At 36.2% G+C, this 24,213-nt stretch overlaps 4 protein-coding genes across 6 annotated transcripts; 1 reads left to right on the top strand and 3 right to left on the bottom strand.

The window, feature by feature from the left end:
• Positions 1-383: 383 nt before the first annotated feature.
• Positions 384-4,707, bottom strand: LOC100180640 (60S acidic ribosomal protein P0). The gene is made up of 8 exons (XM_002128855.5): positions 4,622-4,707; positions 4,313-4,410; positions 3,838-4,013; positions 2,990-3,077; positions 2,130-2,276; positions 1,378-1,486; positions 909-1,126; positions 384-617 (listed from the first exon to the last, which is right to left on the bottom strand). The coding sequence occupies exons 2-8, from the start codon at positions 4,364-4,366 to the stop codon at positions 474-476; spliced, it is 936 nt and encodes a 311-aa protein (XP_002128891.1). The 5' UTR covers positions 4,367-4,410; positions 4,622-4,707; the 3' UTR covers positions 384-473.
• Positions 4,708-5,289: 582 nt separating this feature from the next.
• Positions 5,290-16,793, bottom strand: LOC100182991 (methionine--tRNA ligase, cytoplasmic). Its single transcript, XM_002128757.4, has 22 exons — positions 14,954-16,793; positions 14,709-14,772; positions 14,202-14,418; positions 13,719-13,892; positions 13,394-13,483; positions 13,089-13,183; positions 12,576-12,692; positions 12,070-12,175; positions 11,586-11,683; positions 11,081-11,185; positions 10,613-10,709; positions 10,229-10,303; positions 9,714-9,884; positions 9,323-9,415; positions 8,852-8,972; positions 8,408-8,491; positions 7,877-8,006; positions 7,334-7,465; positions 6,896-7,000; positions 6,324-6,504; positions 5,885-6,028; positions 5,290-5,659 (listed from the first exon to the last, which is right to left on the bottom strand). The coding sequence occupies exons 1-22, from the start codon at positions 15,051-15,053 to the stop codon at positions 5,507-5,509; spliced, it is 2,652 nt and encodes an 883-aa protein (XP_002128793.1). The 5' UTR covers positions 15,054-16,793; the 3' UTR covers positions 5,290-5,506.
• deltex (Deltex protein) lies at positions 16,793-23,399 on the top strand. 3 transcript variants are annotated; one of them, XM_026836504.1, is made up of 11 exons: positions 16,793-18,352; positions 18,521-18,776; positions 19,136-19,350; positions 19,496-19,618; positions 20,073-20,362; positions 20,715-20,794; positions 20,975-21,082; positions 21,406-21,494; positions 21,711-21,816; positions 22,146-22,291; positions 22,662-23,399. In XM_026836504.1, the coding sequence occupies exons 2-11, from the start codon at positions 18,575-18,577 to the stop codon at positions 22,878-22,880; spliced, it is 1,578 nt and encodes a 525-aa protein (XP_026692305.1). In that variant the 5' UTR covers positions 16,793-18,352; positions 18,521-18,574; the 3' UTR covers positions 22,881-23,399.
• LOC100177483 (7,8-dihydro-8-oxoguanine triphosphatase-like) lies at positions 23,332-24,172 on the bottom strand. Its single transcript, XM_002128537.5, has one exon. The coding sequence runs from the start codon at positions 24,046-24,048 to the stop codon at positions 23,521-23,523; it is 528 nt and encodes a 175-aa protein (XP_002128573.1). The 5' UTR covers positions 24,049-24,172; the 3' UTR covers positions 23,332-23,520.
• Between the last annotated feature and the right edge of the window lie 41 nt (positions 24,173-24,213).

Here is a 24,213-nt window from a genome sequence, read left to right as displayed (position 1 = left end):
CGTTAATCTGAAATATTTTTACTTTAAAAAGGTTGATTATGTTGCCATAATTATAAGCAAACCTTTCACCCTCCTAATACAAAGTGAACATATATATAAACCAGCGCTACTTTATCCCAGTTTTGGTGGTTACAAAGATTAAACATATGTACTATTTGTAAGCTTCTCAGCAAAAAAAGCTTCTTAACGCCAGAAATTATAGTTTTACAAACCAAACACCTCCTGCCAGCATTAGTAAAACAGCACTGATTTGAAATTCCGGATTACAGAAGCAAGTAACAATAAAAAACTTTGAACCTGCTCTTGAGTAGCCGTTTATATCCCACACTGTGTGTGGGCCACACATCATTAAATGCAACTGCCCCCACAAACAAAACACCTAGTTTCAAGTTATATTTTATTGAGCAACGGGTTTCAAATCAAACACATTGCGCCGTAACGCTTCCAAGCGCGTGGCTGCATTGTAATGTTGTTTAATCGAACAACCCGAATCCCATGTCGTCATCCGATTCTTCCTCGGACTCCTCAGCTGGCTTTGCTTCCTCTTTCTTTTCATCTGAAGCCGCAGGAGCAGCAGCCACCGCGAATGCTGTCGGGTCAGCCAAGTAAGCCTTCATCTGTAGGATTGGATTAAATAAAACTCTAAATTTACTGCATAGGTTAAGCCGTCATCTGGGTAGACAAGGTTTTGTCAATATGGATTCGTTCCCAAAGTCTTGCTTTAAAAATTATCATGTAAACTGCAAAGTTATTTGTTTTAAACCAAAACATTAAACTTTTTTAATGGCTTAGTTCATGGAATAAAGAAATAATTGGCATTTTCTTCAGCGACAAACAATTAATATAACTATGGCTAGCTTGTGGTAAAAATTGTTTGAATAACCCCCCACTGATCTCATAACACCGACCTTTTCAGCTTCTGGGAAAGTAATTTCCGTCTCAGCAGCGACAGCCAAGATATTCTTGAAACCATTGATGATCGAATGAGGCGCCGATGCAACGGTTGGGTAACCGATGGCGAGACACACGGAGGCAACATTGCGCACAGCGTTGGTGAACTTGCGTCGAATGTCGTCATCCGTGATGTCCAAGACCTCTGGGCTGAACACACTACCAGAGTCGTACACTGTGGAGAGGAGATCATATTGGTTAAAAGAGAAACATTTTTCGACTTTTTAAATGTAATAATTTTTTAACACCTTAAAAGGAATAGTTTCATTATTATTACAAAAGTCACACACAAATGATAAATCAGAATCTTTCGAAAACGGGGGGGGGTTTTAAGAATTTTTTTGAGAACACATTTTGTCAATACCAAGTGGTGGAATTCTTGCAAGTGTTTAGTAATTAACAACCAAAACTGAGTCGAATACCAACCTTGTTCGATCTCAAGCCCGTAAGTGAAAGGGAAGATCTTCAACATCGACAACAATGTTGCGTCGGAAGCTCCAACTTTATCACCAGGTTTGATCAAGTGAACGTCACTCTGTGTGGGGGTGGTTGGTTAAGATATCTTGCGGTTAAAGCATAGTGGTGGTGATTATGTAGATATCAAGAATAACTGCAGAGGCATATACAGATAGATTCTTGCATAAAACTGGCTTAGAAAACAGGTGTAAAGAGTTAACCATGTGCCAAGAGCTGAAACAGACCCCCTTATAGTTAAGTGCCAGACCTTACATTTTTTCTACATTTACATATACATATAGTTAGTTATGATAGGAGTTGTAGCAAACCTTACTTCCACACCTAATGTAGATATCACTAGGCATGGCTTGGTGGCTCGCAACTTATTTATCATTTAAGCGAATGTCTCAAACCAGGAGGTGGAAGACAAGTTAGATAAATGAATATAAAATAAGATTACAAGTATCTTGACCCCAATATCACCTTTAATTTCACAAAAATCTACTTAAATTAAACGATAGAGATATTATTAAGCATGGGTGAGGTCCTACAGTGGGACATGCTAGGGACTTGGGATATATAAAGGAAGATCCCATTTAAAAATATACCAAACACATTTCCCCTTCAAGATAGACATAAATCACCCACATTCTACACAGGAAAGGTCCTTGTCAAAAAAGGCTGAAGACTTACCCCGAATATAAAACAATGTTCCAACTTACGATAATTTCAATGGTTCCCCTTGAAATCTTGGTTGGAATTGCCAACGCTTGGAAGAAAGAAGTTTTCTCGGGACCCAAGCCAGTGTTCTGTGCGGGGACGATGACATCATTGGGGGCCACGGCTCCAGCTCTGGCAGGTGCAGCAACCTGTTGAATGGGATTGTTAAGTAATATCTAGGTATAATGGAAGCCAAGGATCAAGTTTGTCCATTCTGCATTCTGTCAGAATATATGGGCATAAGCTAGTCAAAAAGTTATTTCTGAATTTAAGAAACGACTTTATGTTTTGTTTTTTTCACCCAGAACATATTTTTGCCCATCAGTATCAAACACTGTATTCTTCAGTAACGATGCAAGCCCCTAACCACAAATTTAGAGTTTAGGTAGATACCCCATACCCCTTTATAGTAACATAGAATGCTCAGACTGTTCATTGAACGATTTATTTCAATGATTCAACAACAACTGGTTGGGTTCCGCTATTTCTAGCGACCAGCGCGAGTTGTTGAACCTCGATGCAGTTGAACATCATCATAGCAAACCTTGGTTCTACTTTAGGGGGTCGGGGGTTCTATTTATCATACCTAACATGGGGTAGCTTGTGGGTGGCGTCTTGCTAACAGTCAGGTGTGGGATACACATGCTATATAGGAGCCTGGGGTGAAACCAGGATTTTTATAAACCTGTGCAAATTTGCCAACTTCCAAGTGACATAATTACAGTTTCGCTAATGTCATGGTCAGTGGAATACACATGCAATGCAAGAGCACAAATTTAATAAAGGAGAACAAAACTTATTTTCTAAATTGGTTAAAACTTCACAGTAAACAGCAATAACACATGTTGAAACACTTTCACACCTTGTTGGCGAGAAGTAAATCTCTGGTTTCGATCAAATCTTCTTTGGTGAAAACTAAGCCAACATTTCCACGAATGTGAGGGAGAAGTCTGAAACAAGATGGGTATTTCTCAATGCCATAACTTGGGTTGCAAAATATTGGGTAAAAAGTCATTTTTACTCTTAAATCTCCCCATTTTTAATGGTGTAACCAAACAACCCGCAAGTGTTAAAACATGTTATTCCAAATCGTATGACCACAGTTAGACATATCAGTTTTTACACCATTCAAAAGTTTTCAAAGCAATAGAAAGCAGCAAACACAATGTTTTAGGTGTGATAATAAATGTACTGGAAGACAGGTGCATCTTGCAACATTAGGTTGAAGCAAATGAGTTTATTCCCAGGTTTTGTTGTTTCCCTTCGACATGGTGAGGTCACAATGGGGTGTGTGACATCACGGTAATAAGGGATTGTTTAAATAATATTAGTTTATTCGCTGTGGGTGAGGGGTTATATCATGGCATGGCTCTTTGGTCCTTAGATTTAGGCTGAAGTTGGTCCATTACCCCAAACCTTAAATCTAAGGGGTCTTTGGCAAGGCATGCCATGTGTGTTACTGTTAGACAAATACCTGATATTAACCAGGAGAAAACTGTTATTTTACTAAAATAGGGGACCAGTTTGTGGTGTGTTTAAAATTATAGACAACCCACTAAAAACATAGGGGGTTGTTTTGTAACACAAAGTAAAGTAGGTCTCAAAATCAGGGCAATCGGCAAATCCTTGGGAACCATAGCGTGCCACGCTGCATGACCCACATAGAACAGAACTCAAAACCATAAGCCTTGCTTACACCAATTTTCCCACCTCTCAAGATCCGGGTTATTGTTGAGATGACCCTTGATGGCTTTCCTCATCATTGTGTTTTTCCCCATCAACACAACAGCCTTCTCACGGAGAGAGGTTCGAATTTGTTGCATCTGCTTCGAACTGACGTTGTCGGCGCCGACAATGAAGCATTTTGGATATTCATCCAAGAGGTTCTGGATGGAGATTGTAGGTTACGAAAATGAACAATAAAAGCAAAGCGCTTAACTAGTATTGCCTATAGATGTACAACTTTTTTAAGAAGATACAAAAATTAGCAACATGTTTATGGATTACAGATTTTGGGTAATGTGAATAGAAGAATCCTCACTCTTTAATAAATCACTAAAACCCAAACCAGGATTGATCTTTACAATCGGTCACCAAGAATTCTACTACAGGCAATATTACCTTATACCCAAAAATTAAACATTTAATATTAAACGTATGTGAATTTATTTTACACAAAACTTACAATAAGTTTAACGAAGTAATTCGCTTTCCATGTTTTCCTGTCTTCCCTAGGCATCGTGTGCTTAAGGATTTCCGCGTTTGGTTTAAAGACGATTTATTCTGGAAAGAGCGAATTATTCAAAAAACTTTTTCGCTAACAAAAGTATACATGACCGGCCAAAACACCAAATAATATGGTTTAATAAAATACAGGCCTATCTATTATACAATGCTTGGCATATAGCTCACTTTCAATACATATAAAACTTTTACAATGAGTTGATTTATTATAATAAACTAAATAAACGTCTCAAATATTTTTCCCACCCACCTCGGAAATTGGAAGTTTGTAAAGAGAATGAAACACGTGTTTCGTCGCTTTTTATACTCCACAACCTCGGTACCATAATCAATGACGTCACGTTTTTACCAAACTGGGGAGTCGGAATGTGTTTTTTAATGTAAATCCAGTTACGCGCACTCAGGTTTATGCATTATAGGCCAAGTTATCTTTTTGTTTAACTATCTACTCGTATGTACACTGCACTAGCTTTATTAAACATAAATAAGTTACCAAAGTTCCCGCCCACCAGAATATAAATGATCAATAAAAAATGTTATAGCAATTAGTGTAACCGTTTTTGATGACTTCTGTTCTCCCCATATTCGTTGTAGGTGCAGCTAATGGAATTGGTTAACTTACCAGTCTTTATAGGACTTAGTTATGGCAACATTCACTGTATACATCTGATTAGGACTTGCTGATTCTACCTTAGGCAAGATACTTAAGAGGAATTGCTCCAACCAAGTGGTCACTAATTGGTTGCCTAAATTGTCAGCCATACAGAAAAACATCACCCACAAAGTTACATACGTGGTAACTTGTAAGCAGGTACGAGGTGTATGAAACAGAATACCCCTGTTATAATGACTGTGGTTGCCCCGCCCGTGCGAGAATAAATAAGTTTCATTCGTTAATTTAAATACAAAGAACACCAGTTTTGTTATTTCCCAATTTATTCAATTCCTTTAGTACATTAGTTCACCACAAGCATGATTTCCTACAAACACAGCAGCAATAATTGAACTTTAACCATATTTCCCAAAAATCTTTGCAAAAACTTTTACTTCTCTCCTATTCTTGAGGCGAAAGGTAAAAAAGAGAAAGATAGAAAAAGGCAATAACATGAGAAAGTAAATTTCATTATTAATCTCTTTATTTCTTCTTCTTTTTCCCCTTTTTCTTTTGCACAGGTTCCTCTCCTTTTAAGAGAGATAACTTCTTCTTTAATTCCAACAACTTTGAGACTTCTCTCTCTATTTCAAGTTTCTCAGCTTTGGCAGTTTTAAGTTCCCGAACCAAGTTACCCTGTTAATATAATAGTTATACTGTTGGGTAAGACGGGACATCTTTAGCACATAATATCGAAACATCCTGATTGTGTTTTAAACATTTTACAATGGTCTATGGGAGTCTTAATTCTTTGAATGTTCTTTGTTTACTACCAATTGGCAAGAAAAATAAAATGAAAAGGTGTCCCATCTTCCCCACCCTAATATATTACACACCATCTTAACCCCCAATACAACCCACCTGTTTCAGCACTTCTTCCTCCAAACCTTTACAATCCCCAACCTCCACCTTAGCGACCTCCTTCTTCCCATCCTCTCTACCTCGATACTTAGCTTTGTATTCCTCGATCTCGGCTTCTTCCAACTTACGGAACAAAGGGGAGGGCTGGAATAATATGAATGAAGATATGTGTATATGTATGAATGGTAACGACAGTTGTTATAACACGGGTGTTCTGTTTTATACACCTCATGCCCGCTTACAAGTTACCACGCATGTAACTTATTTATCCTCGCATAACTATTAGTCAGTATTATTGCATTGCTTGGTTTGTATACTTTGAATTTTTACAATGATACTAAATCTTGTTAAGGACCTGATGCCACGAAAACAAGAATAGTTCAACTATATGAGCACCAGATCAGAGTAAGATTCGCGGGTTTTATTTAAGTTGACAAACCTTGTTGATCTTATGTCCGGATGGCAACATCCTTGTGATCGCATCCGGGATCAAATATCCTCCTCGGAGGTTGAGTTGATCCTGTATGATAGAAGATGTTTGTGGCATATACGGGTGGATGAGGATGCAGAGGAGGCAGGAGAGGTTCGCTGCTATGGAGGTGACGGTGGAGGCACGAGATCTGCGAGAATATGGGGTGACATGGGGTTAATATTATACTATATGGGGGTTATGATTGTACTATAGCAGCTAATAGCTATAAAAGACTTGGGTCTGATGATGCCGGTGTATTATGTTATACAAAATCTTAATTATGAATATCAAGGTTAAAATTATCAAGTATAGACTCATTATACTATAGCAGGTTTCACCAAGTCTACTCGGTCTTTTACAAGCACTAATGATGCCAACAGTTTTTGGTGTATGTTATACAAAATCTTAATAATGAATATCAAGGTTACAATTATCGAGTATAGACTCATAAAACTATAGCAGATGTTTTACCAAGTCTACTCAGTCTTCTACAAGCAATTATATTTCCACCAGTTACTAAACGTCCACAGCCAACATACTTATCATCATTGCTTCCCTTAATTAACTTCCAAGGTTGGTTCTCCTGTAGATATTGATTCCCCAACCTTGATATGCTCAGGATCCTACGCAGGTTGTCACGGATCCTAAAATAGAGAGTTTATGAATGTAACTTGGGGGTAAAGTTATAATATAAGTGAACATAACTTGTTTATCCTCACATGGCGAGGTAACGACAGCCGTTATAACACGGGTGTTCTGTTTTATACACCTCGTGCTCGCTTATAAGTTACCACATATGTAACTTTTTGAGTGATAGTTCAAAAATACATAGGAATATACATAATAACAAACAAATTTTATTCATTATCCTAACTCAACTCTTAGCATGAATTGTTTGAAGCCACCATGCATGGTTTGCCACAGAAAATAAACAATTAGTAACAATAACTAGAAATCTATGCTTATCCATAACTTACTTTAGTTTATCCATGTCCGTAACATAATCTTTAAGCTCCCTGTTAACCAATGCTAGTAGTTCAAGGTCGGTATTGTTGAGAACTGGATCAGGAACGACACCTCCGTATGCGTTCGATACGAACTTCAATGATCTGCGTGGAAGATAAGGTGAATGGTTAACACCTAGTGCTGGATGGTAAACATATAATACAGACATTACATACACTTGAATACATAGGCGCCTAACATGGGTATGCAAGGTATGCATGCATCCCCTGGAATACTATGTGAATAATGAGTGTACGGTTAATGGGTAATTTGAGATATTGCATAAGTTGAACAAGTAATAAGAGGGTAAAATAAGCGCCTTACATGGGTGTGCAAGGCATGGAAAATACCCTGCTACCCCATGGTGCAAATGTCACTAGGTTAATATTCTGGCTATACATGGTAACAGTTAAATTGGCCAAATTGGTGACATTAAAAAATGATAATTCGTAACTACACAAACAAGCCCCCCCTAGTTTACAAAACATAATTGCTTATTCCTGTATAGTACCAACCTATTGATAAAGTTGCCAAGATTGTTCAGGAGTTCAGAATTATTCTTGAGTAAGAAATCACTCCAGCTGAAGTGGGTGTCTTGTCCTTCAGGTCTCATGGATAAGAGGTAGAACCTCCAGATGTCAGAATCTGTGGTTGGGGATATGGGAGAATTACTATATGGGAGAAGTGAATTAAACCGTGAGCAAACCATACGGGGTTTTTGTGTATAAGAAGATGGCCCATCTGTATTACTTTACTTATGGAATGAGTGAAACAAAGCCACCATGTGTGTCTGGTGTATTTGAATGAATGCAACTTATTTATCCTCACGTGACATGGCAACGACAGTCGTTATAACACGGTTTTCTGTTTTATACACCTGGTGCTCAAAACACACATGCTACAAAATAACACTTCTGTTTGACGAATGCACCAACTCTGTCCTTAATACCAGGGGTCATGACGTGCCCACCCTACAGGACCTCATCCACACAGAACACAACATACAATATAACTCGACAGCGAGCACAAGGTACAAACCAGCCTACCTATATTGGTCTTGGAAGCGTGATCACCAAACACACCAACTCCACGACTCTTGGAAAACTTTCCTTCTTCATAATTTAAATATTCTGAAATATTTCATTAAAATTATTCACGTGCTTATAAATGCACAGATGTATTAGTTCATATATGGTAAAGTATAAAGGTTATGTCGCACATTAACAAGTATATATGCATACATATATGATATAGATATATAGACCACTTCTCACAAGCAATATTTTCCTGCTAGTTACCCTTAGAAACAGTTAAAGGAATTTAACATTATTGCACTGAAGGCCCAAACTATATATTTAAATAAAACGAACAGTTTAATCTTTTATGAAATAAAACTTTTCTCTGGCCTAAATCCCAGTTCCCATGGCTTCCACATAATAACTCCTCCATATAGAATACCACACTAACAATCCTATTTAACCCCATCATACCTGTAGCATTAAGATGGTTCACAATTGTATATTCATCATCAGTACCAAGTAAACAAGATGGGAACACAACGCTGTGGAAGGGAACGTTGTCCTTCGCCATGAAGTTGTACAACTGTACATTCTACATACATTGGAGTGTTAGAAACAATTTTCACAACTGTACATTTTACATACATTGGATTGTTGGAAACAATTTTCACAACTGTACATTTTACATACATTGGGGTGTTGGGAAAATAACTTATATTCAAACTGAAAGTGATATGACCACTATATGTACATGTTGATTGTGAAAGTTCATTATTGTAATACAACAGGTGCTACAAAATATGTAGCAAAAAAAATCCAACTAATTGTGCACCAAACAGATTTACATTTTGATGGATATAGCAAAGGATTCAAAGAAACCGACACTGTAAGTAGGCAAAGTATTATCACAATTTTATGTTGAAATAATTTTAAGCTTCTTACCTTGGGGTTCTTCCACCATAACTCCCATTTATCGGTATAGTTGGCTGTGATGGATAAGTAACCAATAGGGGCGTCAAACCAAACGTAAAATACCTGGAAGAATTTGGGTTTAAATTAAACTTTTTTAATTTGCCCGAAAACAAAACTACTGGTTTAGGTTATCCAACTGGTAGCTTATTGTACGTCACCCAAAGTACTCCTTGTATAAAAGCGGTTTTAAACACAGTTATATTAAATAAAAAACATATATTTAATCAAAATCATTTCTAAAAAATTGTTTAGTGCAGTAAATCATAAGACCATATATTCCCATTTCCAATATAAGGGATTGCCAACGGTTACACAATGCATTGTACACAGTACATACAACACTCATACCACAAACACTTACTTTATCAGTAAACCCTTCCAGTGGGACCGGCGTCCCCCATTTTAGATCCCTAGTTATACACCTTGGTTTGAGGCCATCTCTTAACCATGTTTCAGTTATCGTCTTTGCATTATTGGACCACCCCTCCCCTTTGAATGATTCTTGTAAACACCTTCGTAACTTTGGCTCCAACTACAAGTGAATTGAATGTTTAATGTTAATAATATAGGCAGGGGTAAAACCAACTGTGCCTTTTCTGTATGTGCTAGAAAATGTCTTTTTTATGCACTTTAAAACTTATTATAATTGACCGACAGCTTTGTAGCTTCGGTTTCCAACTACAAGTAAAAGTTATAGTATTTTTCTGAACATGCGATGTATAAAACATCAGATATCAATTTTAATTTTATTCCAACGTTTGTTTTGTCTGTCATTTGGTAAAACTTCATAACAGTTTTACATACTCCGCCAGTCCAGGTTTGAAGTCACATATACATACACCTCATGCTCAATGCAAAGTTAAACATTGATGTCACCTTCGAAAGATCCACGAACAAATGTTCCGACGTCCTTATGGCTGGTGTGTCGCTACACATCTTGCATTTAGGACTCTGTGAAATTAGTAAAAACCTAAACCAAAAATCCACCATGGCCACATGGCGTAACTCATTGTAGAACCTCACCCATATAGAATAGATTGTGCATATACAATGTTGGGGTAATGGGCCAACTCTGGCTAATACAGAACCCACACTCATATAGAAAAGGTTCTATTTAAATAAGAGACTGACGAAGCCATTTAGGCGAAATATATTTCTCTATTACTACTAGAGGGGACGTGATTTTTGTTGGTTCTGTTTCGTTGCACCAGACCATATTGAATAGAATACAAAACCCCCACAACCCATGCAACCCACTACCTTTAATTCCACAGCATTAATCAACTTTCCACATTTATCACATTGGTCCCCTCGTGCATCTTCAAACGCACATAATGGACACGTGCCCTCCACAAACCTAAACAAACAAGTCGTTGCAATACTAACACAATAAAACTAAGCAAATTATATTTTTATAAACATAATAAAACTAACATGTTATATTTGTATTAAGATGAAAACATCATATTGTATTCGTTTAAACATAATAAAAACTAGCAAAATTATATTTGCATGAACGCAAAAAAATCCAAAACAAAAGCCAATAAGTCGCCATAGGACATATACGCCTACAATAGTAGAAGCAGGGAACTTTGAACAGTAAACTCTGGGCTACAGGCAGGAGCTAACCACTGTGTGGACTGAAGACTGTTTGTTTAATCACAGATGAAATATTTATTATATGCTGTTTAATTCTTTACACACTTCCAGGGAGTATGTTAAAGTTACCTGTCAGCCAGAAACCTTTCACACCGCCCACAGTAGAGTTGTTCAACCGTTTGTTTAATAAGGTGATTGTTGCGATGCAGGTGCCAGAATATATCTTGCGCAATTCTGTAACAAGTTAAATAGGGAAATGAGTAAATAATATAAACCAGGGCTTCCCATACTTTTTGCTTGCCCCCTTTTAAGGTGGCTGTACACAGTATCCAAAGATAGTATCCGGAATTCGTCCATTTTGTCCGGATTTCGCTGCCGCATGCGGAACTCGGTAATGGGTTTGCATACGACTTTGCAGGCGAATTCGCATGCCGGAAACTGTGTACAGCCACCTTTAATCAACTAAAATTTTCCGTAACCGTTCACTGTTAATAAGACATTACATTTACTACTTTGTGTATAATTGTTATACTCTCGGCGACTCCTTAAGTTTGTTACCCCCAGTTTAGGAAGCACTGTTGTAAAGATCAGTTGCTATGAAATACTTAATACGGAAAACTTAATATTCACTCACTTTGTTTGACACTCAGTAGTTGTCCTGCCAAAGTAATCGAAGCCGATACTAAACCATTCGTAAACCTCGGAGTGGATCTTATGGTACTTGTCGCATATCTGGGGAAATGCATTGAGATTAAGACTAATCTTATACAAAAACTTGTTCTCAAAATGTTGTATACCTGGTTGCCCAAACGAAAAGTAGAACAATATGAATTATACCCATAGGCACAAAACCTGGGGTGGCAGCGTGTGCGGGTGAACCCTGAAAGTTTCTGCACTGTATTAATTAGGAAACATTACAATCAATAAGTTTGTTTCACAGGACTGCATGTAGAACTATCCCTGCTTTCCTTGTGTTTTAGTTTGACCCTTACAACGATACCTTGGTAGCAGCAACCTTTGAGTTCCACTGGCACTAGTCACCGACTGTGTCTAACTTGAAACAAAACTAAAGGACATAGCATTGCCTGTCACAATAGGTCTATTAATTCCCATTTTACCTCCTTGGGCGTCACTCCCTCTTGTGCAGCTTTAGTTTCAGTTGCCGTGCCATATTCATCTGTGCCGCAAATATAAAGGACGTTCCAACCCCGTAAGCGACAATATCTGGGAGGTTGACAGTGTTAGTTGGGTGGGGTTGTTGGGGGGAAGAAGTGAATATTCTATGCTTGGAGGTAGGGGTGTTGTTTTATACATCTGGTAACCTGGTACCATTTTTTAGGTACACTTAACACATTTATTCTTGTATGGCAAGGTAACAATAGTTGTTATAACACGGGTGTTCTGTTTTATACACCTCGTGTTACCACCTATGTAACTTTGTGGGTGATGGTGTTTCTGTAGGACTCAAAATTTAGACAACAATGGGTTGGCGTTGGAGTAATTGTCGTTAAGTGTCTTGCACAAAGATACATTCACCCACAACCCCAACCTAAGTAAAACACAACAAAAATATCCATTCCCAAAAGCGGTGGGCTATAACACAATGTACTAAGTAATATCCCACCTTGAAAAGACATCGGCACTCAACACACACCCGATAATGTTGCCCAGGTGAGGGACGTTGTTAACGTAGGGTAGAGCGCTCGTGATTAAGATGTTTTTCTCGCCTTCCTTTGGAAGTCTGCAATAATTTCAATTAATAAATGGGATTTGAAACTTACTAAATTTTGGCACATAATGTGAACCACATTAAAGTCTCCACAACTTTAAGATTAGATAATAGATACACAAATAGTTTATTCAGTCCGGGCAGTAATATACATATAATAACTGTTAACTATAAAAATCAGCAACATAATGATGTTAATACATTTTTCTACATAATGTATTACTTTGGGGTCAGTAGCAATCGCCTAGTATCAGTATATAGATTCTATAACGCTTAACTTTTCTAGAGTTGGTGCCTTCTACTCTAACCTGTACCCAGGCCTCCAAAGGTATCTTTAGGTATATAATATAGTGTTCCACAAATTCTAGCATATATCTATTATCGGTCACTCAACCACATCCAACTTACACGGGGTGCACTCTTGGCTTGGCTGTCTGCACATTACACGAGTCCCAACTTTTCCTTGCAGCTTCAATTTCATCTTCGCTTACAACTTCCTTTGACTAAAAACATAATTAAAATGTTAGTGGGAATATTGTTATACTATTGCAGTCTTGCAGATGTTTCACCAAGTCTACTCAGTCTATTCCAAGCACTGATGATGCCAACAGTTTGGGGATATTTTAAATACAAACCATCTTCAGGAAGAAATTAAAATAAACTGCATTAAAGAAAAATGTTTTACAAAAATTATCAGGATTTTTTAAACTCACAGAATTGTTTGGTTCAGTTGGTTTTGACGTTTCAGTTGAAATGATTGGTTTGGTTTCTTTCCACTGGGCTTTAGTGGCAGCAAAATACGCCTGAGAAATAAAGTTATATTCACTGCTTTGAGTTAGCAAATTGTACGGTGTGGATCTCTGAGGACAGAAATCCATGACATAATGGGTGTTGTGGACTAAGTTACACCGGTCGAGGAATGACTTACTAAAGCTTCCTGGGTGTTGGGGTAAAAGGCCTAAATCCCAGGTTTTCGACAAGGATCCCACCCATATATACCAACAAATTATAACTCAACAGCGAACACGAGGCACCGACCTGGAACGCGAGCCTCCCCTCACCCCCGGTAACTTCCTTCCACGCCGATCTAAACGATCCTCGATTCATAAAGATAGCAAAATGTTTTCTCAGGACAGGGAATTCCCCTTCTATACCAGGGTTGCAAAAGAGGGGCGAGATGGTACAGAAGATGACACAGTTAGCAGCCGAGATCTAGGAATAAATTATGTTTACTTATAGTTTGCAAATTAATATTACGAAAAAAAAATTAAGTCTAAAAAATTGTATGCCAATAAATAAACGAAAACTTTAGTTTTTAAAAACTTTAGTAAACCCTAAACTTTAGTTTTTTTTATAAAACGTTTAAGTTAGTGAAAAGAATTTTACTTAATTAAATAAGAGTCTACAAACTTGCAACTTTAATAATATATAATTTCAAGGACATATGCATTAAGAGTTAGTATACCAATCTACATCAAGTTGCAACCCAATGTAATTCAATTAACACCCAAGTTAACTTACTTTAGTACTGAAGTCACACTCCAGCTTTCCTGAGTTGATTGAATTTTCTAAATATTGCAACGAAGAAATGAGGTTTGGGAATTCATTGATGTTCAAAATCTTCTTGTCGGATAAACTGAAGTAACTTCCCACAAGTTTCCTTAGTATTGTGACCTCCCATTCAAACCAATGCAATGTTTCAACGTCTACTTTAACACCTTGTGTTTCATAAGTGTATCTAAAGAAAATTATTGGGAAATTGTTATTATGATAATTGGAAATTGTTAATATGATAATAATAAACTCTGGTCTGTATAACTGCAGTATTGGTACAAGGATCCTTAAAACCTCACCCTTGTAGAATAGAAGCCTATATTGCTAAGGTCCATGCATTCAAAAAATTGCTTTGATTTTAATGAATAAAATACAGCTATTTCTCATTTGATTGGTTAAACAAAAGAAAAAGTGTTTTACAAAGTAAGAGGCTCATAAACAAAGACCAATGATGTTGTTTAAGTTGAAACTTACCTAACAGCAGCATTGGATGAGGTGAATTCAATCTCATTATCAAGTCTCACTGATAATGCAGAACCTGACAAGAAAGATTTGTAGAAAAATATAAATTACACCGTTTATTAGGAGTCTGTTCCATAGAACTCATGCCTATAATAGCACACATGCAAAGTCGAGAGTAATTATTTCAAAAAATGAAATGGTAATATACATAAATAGGGCACTAATTCAAAATTCATCAAGTTTTTAACAAACCTAACCTGGTTTAGAGTTGACTTTAATTTTATGAAGTCCAGTTTCAAAGCAAGCCAGCAATACCTTCAGCTTTTCAGGACTTGGTTGTCCGTTTATTTCCATCATGTTGGTTGCCACCAATATATAATTAAACCTACACGCACCCTTGGGTTGGAATATATAAAAGTGAATATATATAAATCCTGGGTGATGGGTCAACTCGGAACCACTGACCCATGGCTTGGATCATAGCAACTCAAAGGCATCTATATGTAACTAAGTTCATAATATAATGATTAATGAGCAAATTCCAGTTTAAATCTTAAGCCCATATTGTAATAAGTGTTCTAATGGGTCAACTCTGATATACAGACCCATTGCTTAGAGCTTAGAAAGTCAAGAAAACAAAATATCTATCATTGATGAGTAATGCTCATATAATGGACCAGCTATGGCCTTAATTCCCTATCTCATGGCATGCCACGCAGTAGGACCCCGACAATAGAAAATAGTAAAGCATGACAATAGTGTAAAAACTCCTTTGAATGTAACAAAAATAGATAAATATAAATTCAACTGATCCTCATATTGTAGTGATCACTTCTAAAGTTCCTTATCTTGTCTCTTCAACATTATACTGTTGCAGCGTATTTAACTCCTCCACATTCTGACAAGTAGAATCTAAATTATAATGTAGACCAGAAGTATTTCAAATATTCCATGTATCCATCAATATTGTTGCTATCATCTTAAATTTTAAAACTTTATCGAACTACGATGAGTAGAATACGAAATGGGGAGTAGACTTCAGTATTTTAAATGTTCCAAGTACCACAAATACAAGTGATCGTTCAAACTTCTTTAAATTTCCATTCCTGTCGGCACATCGGGCACTGCTGGTTCATCTGCTGTGAGTGAAGCCACTTCAATATACAGTGCATGTGGAAGCAGTGTGTGCATTGCCCCCATACTATAGGGCAGTCATCTCCAGCGGTACGACAGTTGGAGCAACAAGCCTCGAACGCGTAACGACAAATCCCACAAGTTTCATCCGATGCTTGCCAGTGCCAGCTTGCTACTGAAAACCATTTCTTTATTTTAACTTTCATTTTAAATATCTGTAACATACGAATGAGATATAAACGACCACAGCACATAGAAATAGCATTCAGCACATGCACAATTACATATGCGACAGTAAATTTTAAAAAGACGAAAACAATAATAAACGGTGTTTCAAGTGGGTTTATAACATCATTTACAAAAAATAAAAATCTTTAAATTTCTACTCATTGCATTCCCATAAATAAACCTTTAAAATGGAAAAGAAAAGAAGAATACTTTAACTTTATAACTACAGTAGAATGGAATAAATAAAACAAACAAATTCAACCAATTAGACCAATTGTAAATTAACATAAAACATATCTAGATCAGCAGCAAAAATGTTAGTTCTGCAGTGGGTGGGGTGGAATTAAATGCCTTCAGATTTACATGGGTTAAAAACTTTTTATATTTTATGATGTGCTTTGGCTGTGCTTGTCAACCCCTGGGTCACCGTTTGATTTCGTTGGGTCGCCCACTACAGTGGTTCACAAATTCTTTTGATTCTTTTATGAAAATGATAAATTAATTTATTGTGCATTTACTAAAGTTATGTGAAATGTAGTTTTAAAAAGCTTCGCTATAACTTATGTTTAATATTTTGGCTGTTAAAAAGTTGAGAAGCACTGGTTTATAATATAAATATAGGGAAAAATACAAATGTATTATCTCATATATATATATATAACATGACCAAATAAAAGCTATGTAATGTATAAAGCTATATAACAAGGCAGTTTTGCTGTAGAATGACATCCAGCTTGTACATGAAAACAATAAGCGAAATGTTCTTATTACATACTGAGGTTTAAACATACATTGGAAGTGCTTATATGTATTAGCATTGATAAAGCTAACAGCTGTTTATAAATACGTATATTTAGTCTGTATTTGGTAAAGCTTTGGTAACCAATAACCATAGGCACCAAACCTGGGGTGGCAGGGTGGGCAGGACAACCCTGGAATTTTTTTCTACTCTAATCAGTAAACATTACAAACAATTTGGATTTGTTTTATAGAATTGCTTGTCTAACTATCCCTTGCCTTCCCTGTGTTTTAATTGTTTGGTACCAAGGGTAGGTAAGTATATAATAAGCAACAGAAAGTTACAAACTTTAACAAGCCAGTATCACTGTGTAAAGACAATTACATGAGAATTGATGAAACAGACGCACCATACAAACTATTACATTACTTGTTTATCAAAAACACAAATTACACTCAATCAGATAAACTATTGCTGAAGAAATGTTCACGAAATATCAACTAGTTTGTTAATGTCACCATCTTTGGAATTCGTAATCTGAGTCTTGAGTAAAATACATGAAGAAGCCGAGAATGGTGAGAAATGCAACCACGTTACCAGCGAGCACAAACGCGCACGGTCCCCACTGGATGGCACCGGCGCGCGCGAGAATGACAGGAAGTCCGAATGCTGAAACGACGATTCCTGTTGTGAAGAAAAAAGCGAGTTCCTTGCAGGCCGTGCTAACTGAATCGCCGTCGGAAAACCGTCGAGCAATAAATATGGGTATGGGAGCCATGAAGTAGAACATTAGGACGAACAGAGGCCAGTAGACTCCAAACTGTGGTAGGACGCATGACAGCATGAGGAAGGTAAGCGATACTGAGCCTGTTAAAGCCAGTAACACTAACCCTTTCATTGACATATTGAATGTTATTCACAGTTTCTAATATTAATATTGGGTCTGTGTCTGTGGGAATAAAGACATTTGTGAATATGCAAACAGAGAGAGAGCAATTATTAAAAAGTTTTCAAACACATTAACACAATCCTCCACAATGTTATATGTGGCAACTTGTAAGCGGGTACGAGGTGTATGAAACATAACACCCGCGCCGATATGCGAGGATAAATAAGTTTTAGTTCATTTAAAAGGTGAATAGCCGGTAGAAATTAATTTATGCTAGTAACATAACTATACAATAAATCTTTAATATTGTTTATTTTCTAAGGTATTTTGACTGCTGCAGTAAGCTTAAGCTATAATAAAATACCTTTGCATAAATTTTAATAAAAGTTTTCAAAACATAAGATAAAGTAAGTTGTATGTTTCGTAGAAATATAGTTCTTTATTGGCGGTATATAATGGGCTAATCTACATTACAAGGTTCTAACACATCTAAGGACTATGTTTCTTGGTTTCTATTGACATTCAAACTAATTAAAAATTAACAAAAACTTTCGCAAAATTTACGCACATGACATAATCATCTGACTACGTCACCAAAGTATACCCAATACTTAGTTAATGTACAAATGATCTCACTAGTGTGAAAATCGTATATTTAACCAACAGGTAAACCAAGTTTTATATTTTTAAACTACTTACATTGACAGAAAATACCATTAGTATTTGTTAAAATATAAATTGTAAGATTTTTGCGAAAGTAAGGTGTTGGTGTAAGATAAACATTATAGCTAAGCTTTGGTACCTACTTTGTCGAATTGTTTTGAATTTTTACAGTTAAGTTCAAGTTTAAATTCAACGAAGAAATATTACTTAAATACGAAAGACAACATGAATCGGGATAATATTGCCATATGGGAATATTTAGACGAGTTTTGGAAAATGTTTTCGGTTAAAATGTGCCAAAATATAGAAGACGGATACCAAAACTATAGACAAGGTTCGAGTGCAAACCGTTTAAAGTTGCCAAGGGGATCTATTGATTTTAAAACTATGGAATATTCTTCACAACAACTCATAGGACCTGGAACTAGTACGTTATTTATTGATAATTGTGTTTATTTAAATAAATGTCTCACCTGATTATTAAAGTAGTTAAAACTTGTATGTTAATCACGTAACCGTAATTGCTCCAACCCAGTGGTCACTAATGGGTTGTTCAAATAATCACCCATAAAGTAACTTATATGGTAACGTGTAAGCGGGCACGAGTTATATGAAACAGAACACCCGTGTTATAACAAAGTTGTTGCTTTATCATGCAAGGATAAAAAAGTACATTTGTTCATTTTCAGTTCAAGAATTCTCCATACATATAACAATAACCTAATACAAATATTTACTTTTTAAAACTACACAATATTAAAAAAAAACATTTTTTTAACATTTCAGTCCGTAGAGTAGTTCTCCCAGGCTCATCATTGCTTGCACGCAACCACACATGGCAATGGAAGTATAAGAATGCATGGGAAAACTACACAGCAGAAGTTAACCAATTAATTGAAGATCATGCAAACTGGAATAAACATCAACCATTAAATTTATCTCAATATGATCCAACATTAATGTACATCATTTACATAAACGACCAAAAAAGTGGCGTCCAGGTGCTTTGTGTTGAATATTGCATTTTATTTCATGTTATGTTTATTTTGCATATCAAATATATGGGAAAGTTCATTATAGTACCAGCCAAAGGTAAATTCAACATATTATGTTATAACTCTTAACACCCAACTGCTGATTTTACAGCAAAACAAAAACACCGGATACCAAAGAAAAATTCGCAAAGAACGTTTTTCATTCAAATTCCCAACAACGACGGACAAAGTCACATCATCGTTGAGTAACCCTGCAACAAACAGCTATACCACTGTAGGTTAACCAGCATTTATAAATACTTGCCAGATATACATAGTGATCCTAAAACCATGCATTGTAATACCTTATATTCCTCACCATAAATAAATTGACAATCACAGTTAGTTTATTTAACTTATGACAAAGGCATTAAATTGTACTTCTACTGGAACAAACTTATCATTATCTCAGTCCCAAAGAGCATCTATTGGCCACACAGAATATGCCCGGTTTATTTTAAATATTATGTATGCATTGCATACAAATTACCATGCTTGATAGCACCACACATTTTCACCTATTAATATCTTCATCAAAAAGTATAATCTATATAATGATAGCAAAGATCTGTTACTCACCAAGACTATATATTCTATATGGGTAGTCTAAGATTCTACAATGAAGCAAGCCAAGAGACTTGTTATATAAGCCATGGTTGACACATAACCCAATCTTTTTCTCTCCCCAGACACCTACCCACCAACAAGCCTCCTCAGCTCGACAAAGAAGAACTGCATCTCGCAACACCCATCATTCCAGCCAATCTTCCCAACACTATTACTCTAACACACCATTATATACAATACAACCTGCAACTGCACCATCGGCATCATATACCACCAACTCCCATCACTCCAGTCAATCTTCCCAACACCATTACTCCAACACATTATCATACACAACCCAACCGGGAACCACACCATCATATACAACCAACTCCCACCATTCAAATCCTCGAGCTACTTCATTCCAGAACATGTAGGTTGCATTGCATGAAGGATTGGGTAAAGTGACAGGCTTTCATCTGACATGCACCATTTTGTAGCATACTAGGTGTCCACTGCTGTTAAAACTAATTAAAAATTAAAGCCAAGCTTTGGATAAAGCGACAGGCTTTAAAACCTAGTGTGTTTGATGTGGTAGCACCTTAGGTGTTCACTGCTGTTAAAAAGCGTTTACATTACAGTTGTTGTTTGGTTAACTTTGTTAAAAGTTCGATCAGATGAAATTATCTCAAAGCCTGCACCACAAAAGCTTGCAAATGCATTACATTATAGTTTGCAAATATATTGCAATATATATATTAACCACTCTGTAAATTGTTATCCAGTTTTTCCACGGACCCATATTCAAGCACCACCAACACCCCTGCTCTCAATGCTATCAATTCATCATCTGGTGGCAAACAAGGTAACAATGCATAATATCTGTGATGACTTATATACTCTTTATTTGTGCTTTGCTGTTTAATGTTTTCCATGAATTGTATTTATTTTTGAATTGCTTTGAAGTGTCATACACCTTCAATAAGAAAAGATATTAAAAGTTACTTTATGTTTAAGACAATGTAATTTATGACATCATCAATAGGTTTGTTGGATAAATTTTCCACTACGCTCACAACGCCACCTAGTGATGATTGTGTCATCTGTATGACATCACTATCAGATGTTTCTGGATTCCAAACATCAGGAGCAAGTGAGTGACAGGGGCTGTTAAGTTATTGCAATGTTGCCACCATTATAGGCGTATGTGACTTTGGAAAAGACACTTAACAGCAATTGCTACAACCCAGTGGTCACTGAGGACCAAATGTCTTATTTAAAATGCTAGATTTGTCCAGCGCCGTGGCTGAGTAGTTGGCACCTGAGGTGTGTAAAACAGAACACTCGTGTGATACAACTGTCATTGCCGGCCATGTAAGAATAAATAAATTACATTAATTCATGCATCTTAAATGTAGTAAAATTCGATCCATACTGGTGTTAAGTCCTATTAATTCACAACTTTACCTTTTCCAGCCAACCAGGCAAGCAGTGTGATTGAACTGAAGACATGCAAACATATATTTCATGCAGAATGTCTCATTGCATCCATGCAAAGTGGTGCAGTAAGTTTCATACACACGTTATAACACCAAACCTTTTTTAATTTCTTGTAGAAAAAAACAGTAAATGTGTTTTTTTCATCTAATATTTTTAAATGTCTGTTTTTAGTATTTTTAAAATTAAATTGAAATGAACAACCACAGTGGGTAATCTTCATAAACAAACTGTTAACATTATTAAGAACTAATCAAGAACTTACCATGTTTAACAATCACCAGAATGACAGCTTCACTTGTCCATGTTGCAAAGTTATATATGGGGTGAAGACAGGAAACCAACCTCCAGGGCAAATGCATTGGAGTGTCATTCAAACCTCAGTGCCTGGTAAGACAATAGAGAATATGCGCAAGTGTATCAATGTAGTTGATGTTAAGTAAAAATAAGAGGTTTTCTAATGGCTGCAGCTGTTTTATGCTGTACTTGATATAATTGTATCATTTCCAACTATTGTGAATATGGTACCAATTCTATTGATGTGGTGAGGTACTGCAGCATGGCATAGGACCTTAGATTTAGACTAGAGTTGGCCCATTACCTTAATACTCAGGTGCTACATTCATAGTGACCACTGGATTGTGGAAGTGTCTTGCTCAAGGACACATACCAAGCATTAACTCCAGATCTATAATTAAACCAACCATACCACCTTACAGGATACGAACCACACCATACAATCCGTATAACATACGATATAAGGGCAGGTATGCAAACCAATGAACACCCCAACCCTGGTAGAAGGTACAGTGTACATGGCTTCCCAAGGATTGCTTATCTACCTGATAACACAGATGGTAACAAGGTAACAACAGACACATCACAGTTGCATTTCGGCAAATGCAATAATTTGTAACAGAGAAGTTAAATTTTGCAGGCATTACTTTCAGTAGCTTATAAAAACATTGAAGCCATTTTATTTTGAATTATTCTACCTCAAATCCCATCGGCATTACCTATGCAAATTATATTCTTAGCCCATAGCAGTTAATTCTTAATTGCAATAAGATTGTATTTTGGCACACCAAGTCATGTCTATAAACTTATGCATTCCTACAAAAACAATCTGCAAAGATCTTCAGTTATTAACACATCACTGGTTGCAGATCTGTTACATCTTTTATGACACAAGTATATCCGGGTGAATAAAACCTTTTTCTATAATTCATTCCCAGGTTCTCAGACTACTTGAAGTTGCTTGGAACCGAAAGCTTATTTTCACGGTTGGTGACTCTGTGACATCTGGTGCAAAGGACACAGTTACATGGAATGAAATTCACCACAAAACATCCATCACTAATAAACATGGTCATGGCTATCCTGATCCTAACTATTTAACTAATGTCTTGAATGAACTAAAAGCACAAGGTGTTTCTGAAGACGATTTGAAATAAAACAACAATGCTATTATTCACAAAGTGACATACATGGTAACTCGTAAGCGGGCACGAGGCGTATGAAACAAAACACCTGTGTTATAAAGACTGTCGTTGCCCGCCATGCGAGGATAAATAAGTTACATATGCGGGCATTGAGTGTATAAAACACAACACAACAACTGTAGTTCCCCCCAACAAGGGTTAAAAATTACGTTTGTTTAGTATCTGTATGTGAATATACTAGTGTACCAAATTATGCTTTTGCATTATTTTTTACCATAAAGTAAAAAACATATTAAATTTAAAAACTTAAATAACAGCTCGCAATTTACTTATCTGATCTTTAATTGTACTGTGATGTTTTATAATGAAATTCTCCATATAAATATATTTGTATATATATTAAATTTTGCTATTTATTGAAATTTATTTAATTCTGTATTCTCCATATAAATATATTTGTATATATATTAAATTTTGCTATTTATTGAAATTTATTTAATTCTGTAAGAAAAATACAATGATCATATTTTCCTAAATTATATAAAGCCATTATAGAAAGACCGGACATACAGTGATTTAGGTTGGGGTATGTTTTCTAAGAAACTTAAAATTAGCATTATCAAAAGGTTTATTAAAATTACTAAGACACAATTTATTTAAAATCATATTTCATCAACTGTAGTTTGTTTAATCTTTTAAATTCCTCAACATTTTCCAGAACTTTTAACTCCTGCGAAAACATTTCATTCTTTTCCGTAAATTTCATAAAACCATAAAACAACTTTTGTTTAAACATCAGTGGGAACCAATCTACATCGTCAACCCACATATCCTTATAAGGGATATCTTTAATATCAAACCAACATGGCCGCATCTCTTCACTTTCAGTAACCACCCCTTTATATTCAACTGCACGAAACACATTCGCTTCTAACACGACACCACTATTCACAAATTCAAACAAAAGCAAACCGACTTCCATTAAGTTTGAAGTCAAAACCTCCAGCCCACTTTCCTCCTTCAACTCACGAGCAGCCGCAGTTTTTAGATCTTCCCCCGCCTCGACTTTCCCGCCGAACCCGTTCCACATTCCGACACCAAGTCCACGTTTTTTCATCCCAAGCAAAATCTTCTGATCATTGAATATTTGGACTAACGTACATTGAACGTAACGATGCATAGTTGGTTTATATCAAACACTGTAAATAGAAAAACCAAACGAAATTTTAGAAAAGGTTATACCTATGAGGCAAAAGCGTGGTTCATTTTTAAATCGTAAACCCAAACTGAATCTGACGTATTTCCTAATTCTAATCTGTAGGGAAGATTTATTACTGCAAGTGTG

Source organism: Ciona intestinalis, chromosome 11 (genome assembly GCF_000224145.3).
Source record: "Ciona intestinalis chromosome 11, KH, whole genome shotgun sequence".
In the NCBI taxonomy this organism is placed as follows: Eukaryota; Metazoa; Chordata; class Ascidiacea; order Phlebobranchia; family Cionidae; genus Ciona; species Ciona intestinalis.
This window is presented reverse-complemented; position numbering and strand designations above follow the sequence as displayed.

Bases quoted from the DNA above. Each gene is read 5' to 3' on its own strand.
- LOC100180640 (XM_002128855.5), bottom strand. From the start codon at position 4,366: ATGCCTAGGGAAGACAGGAAAACATGGAAAGCGAATTACTTCGTTAAA. The intron at 4,014-4,312 runs GTAAGTTTTGTG...ATCTCCATCCAG, and splicing joins ATTACTTCGTTAAACTTATT to AACCTCTTGGATGAATATCC. The intron at 1,487-2,129 runs GTAAGTTGGAAC...ACCCCCACACAG, and splicing joins GGGGAACCATTGAAATTATC to AGTGACGTTCACTTGATCAA.
- LOC100182991 (XM_002128757.4), bottom strand. From the start codon at position 15,053: ATGATGGAAATAAACGGACAACCAAGTCCTGAAAAGCTGAAGGTATTG. The intron at 12,693-13,088 runs GTAAGTTGGATG...AAATTATTGCAG, and splicing joins AAGCCAAGAGTGCACCCCGT to ACTTCCAAAGGAAGGCGAGA. The intron at 9,885-10,228 runs GTGACATCAATG...ATTCACTTGTAG, and splicing joins TGTTCGTGGATCTTTCGAAG to TTGGAGCCAAAGTTACGAAG.
- deltex (XM_026836504.1), top strand. From the start codon at position 18,575: ATGAATCGGGATAATATTGCCATATGGGAATATTTAGACGAGTTTTGG. The intron at 19,351-19,495 runs GTGCTTTGTGTT...CTGATTTTACAG, and splicing joins ACCAAAAAAGTGGCGTCCAG to CAAAACAAAAACACCGGATA. The intron at 20,363-20,714 runs GTAGGTTGCATT...ATTGTTATCCAG, and splicing joins GCTACTTCATTCCAGAACAT to TTTTTCCACGGACCCATATT.
- LOC100177483 (XM_002128537.5), bottom strand. From the start codon at position 24,048: ATGCATCGTTACGTTCAATGTACGTTAGTCCAAATATTCAATGATCAG.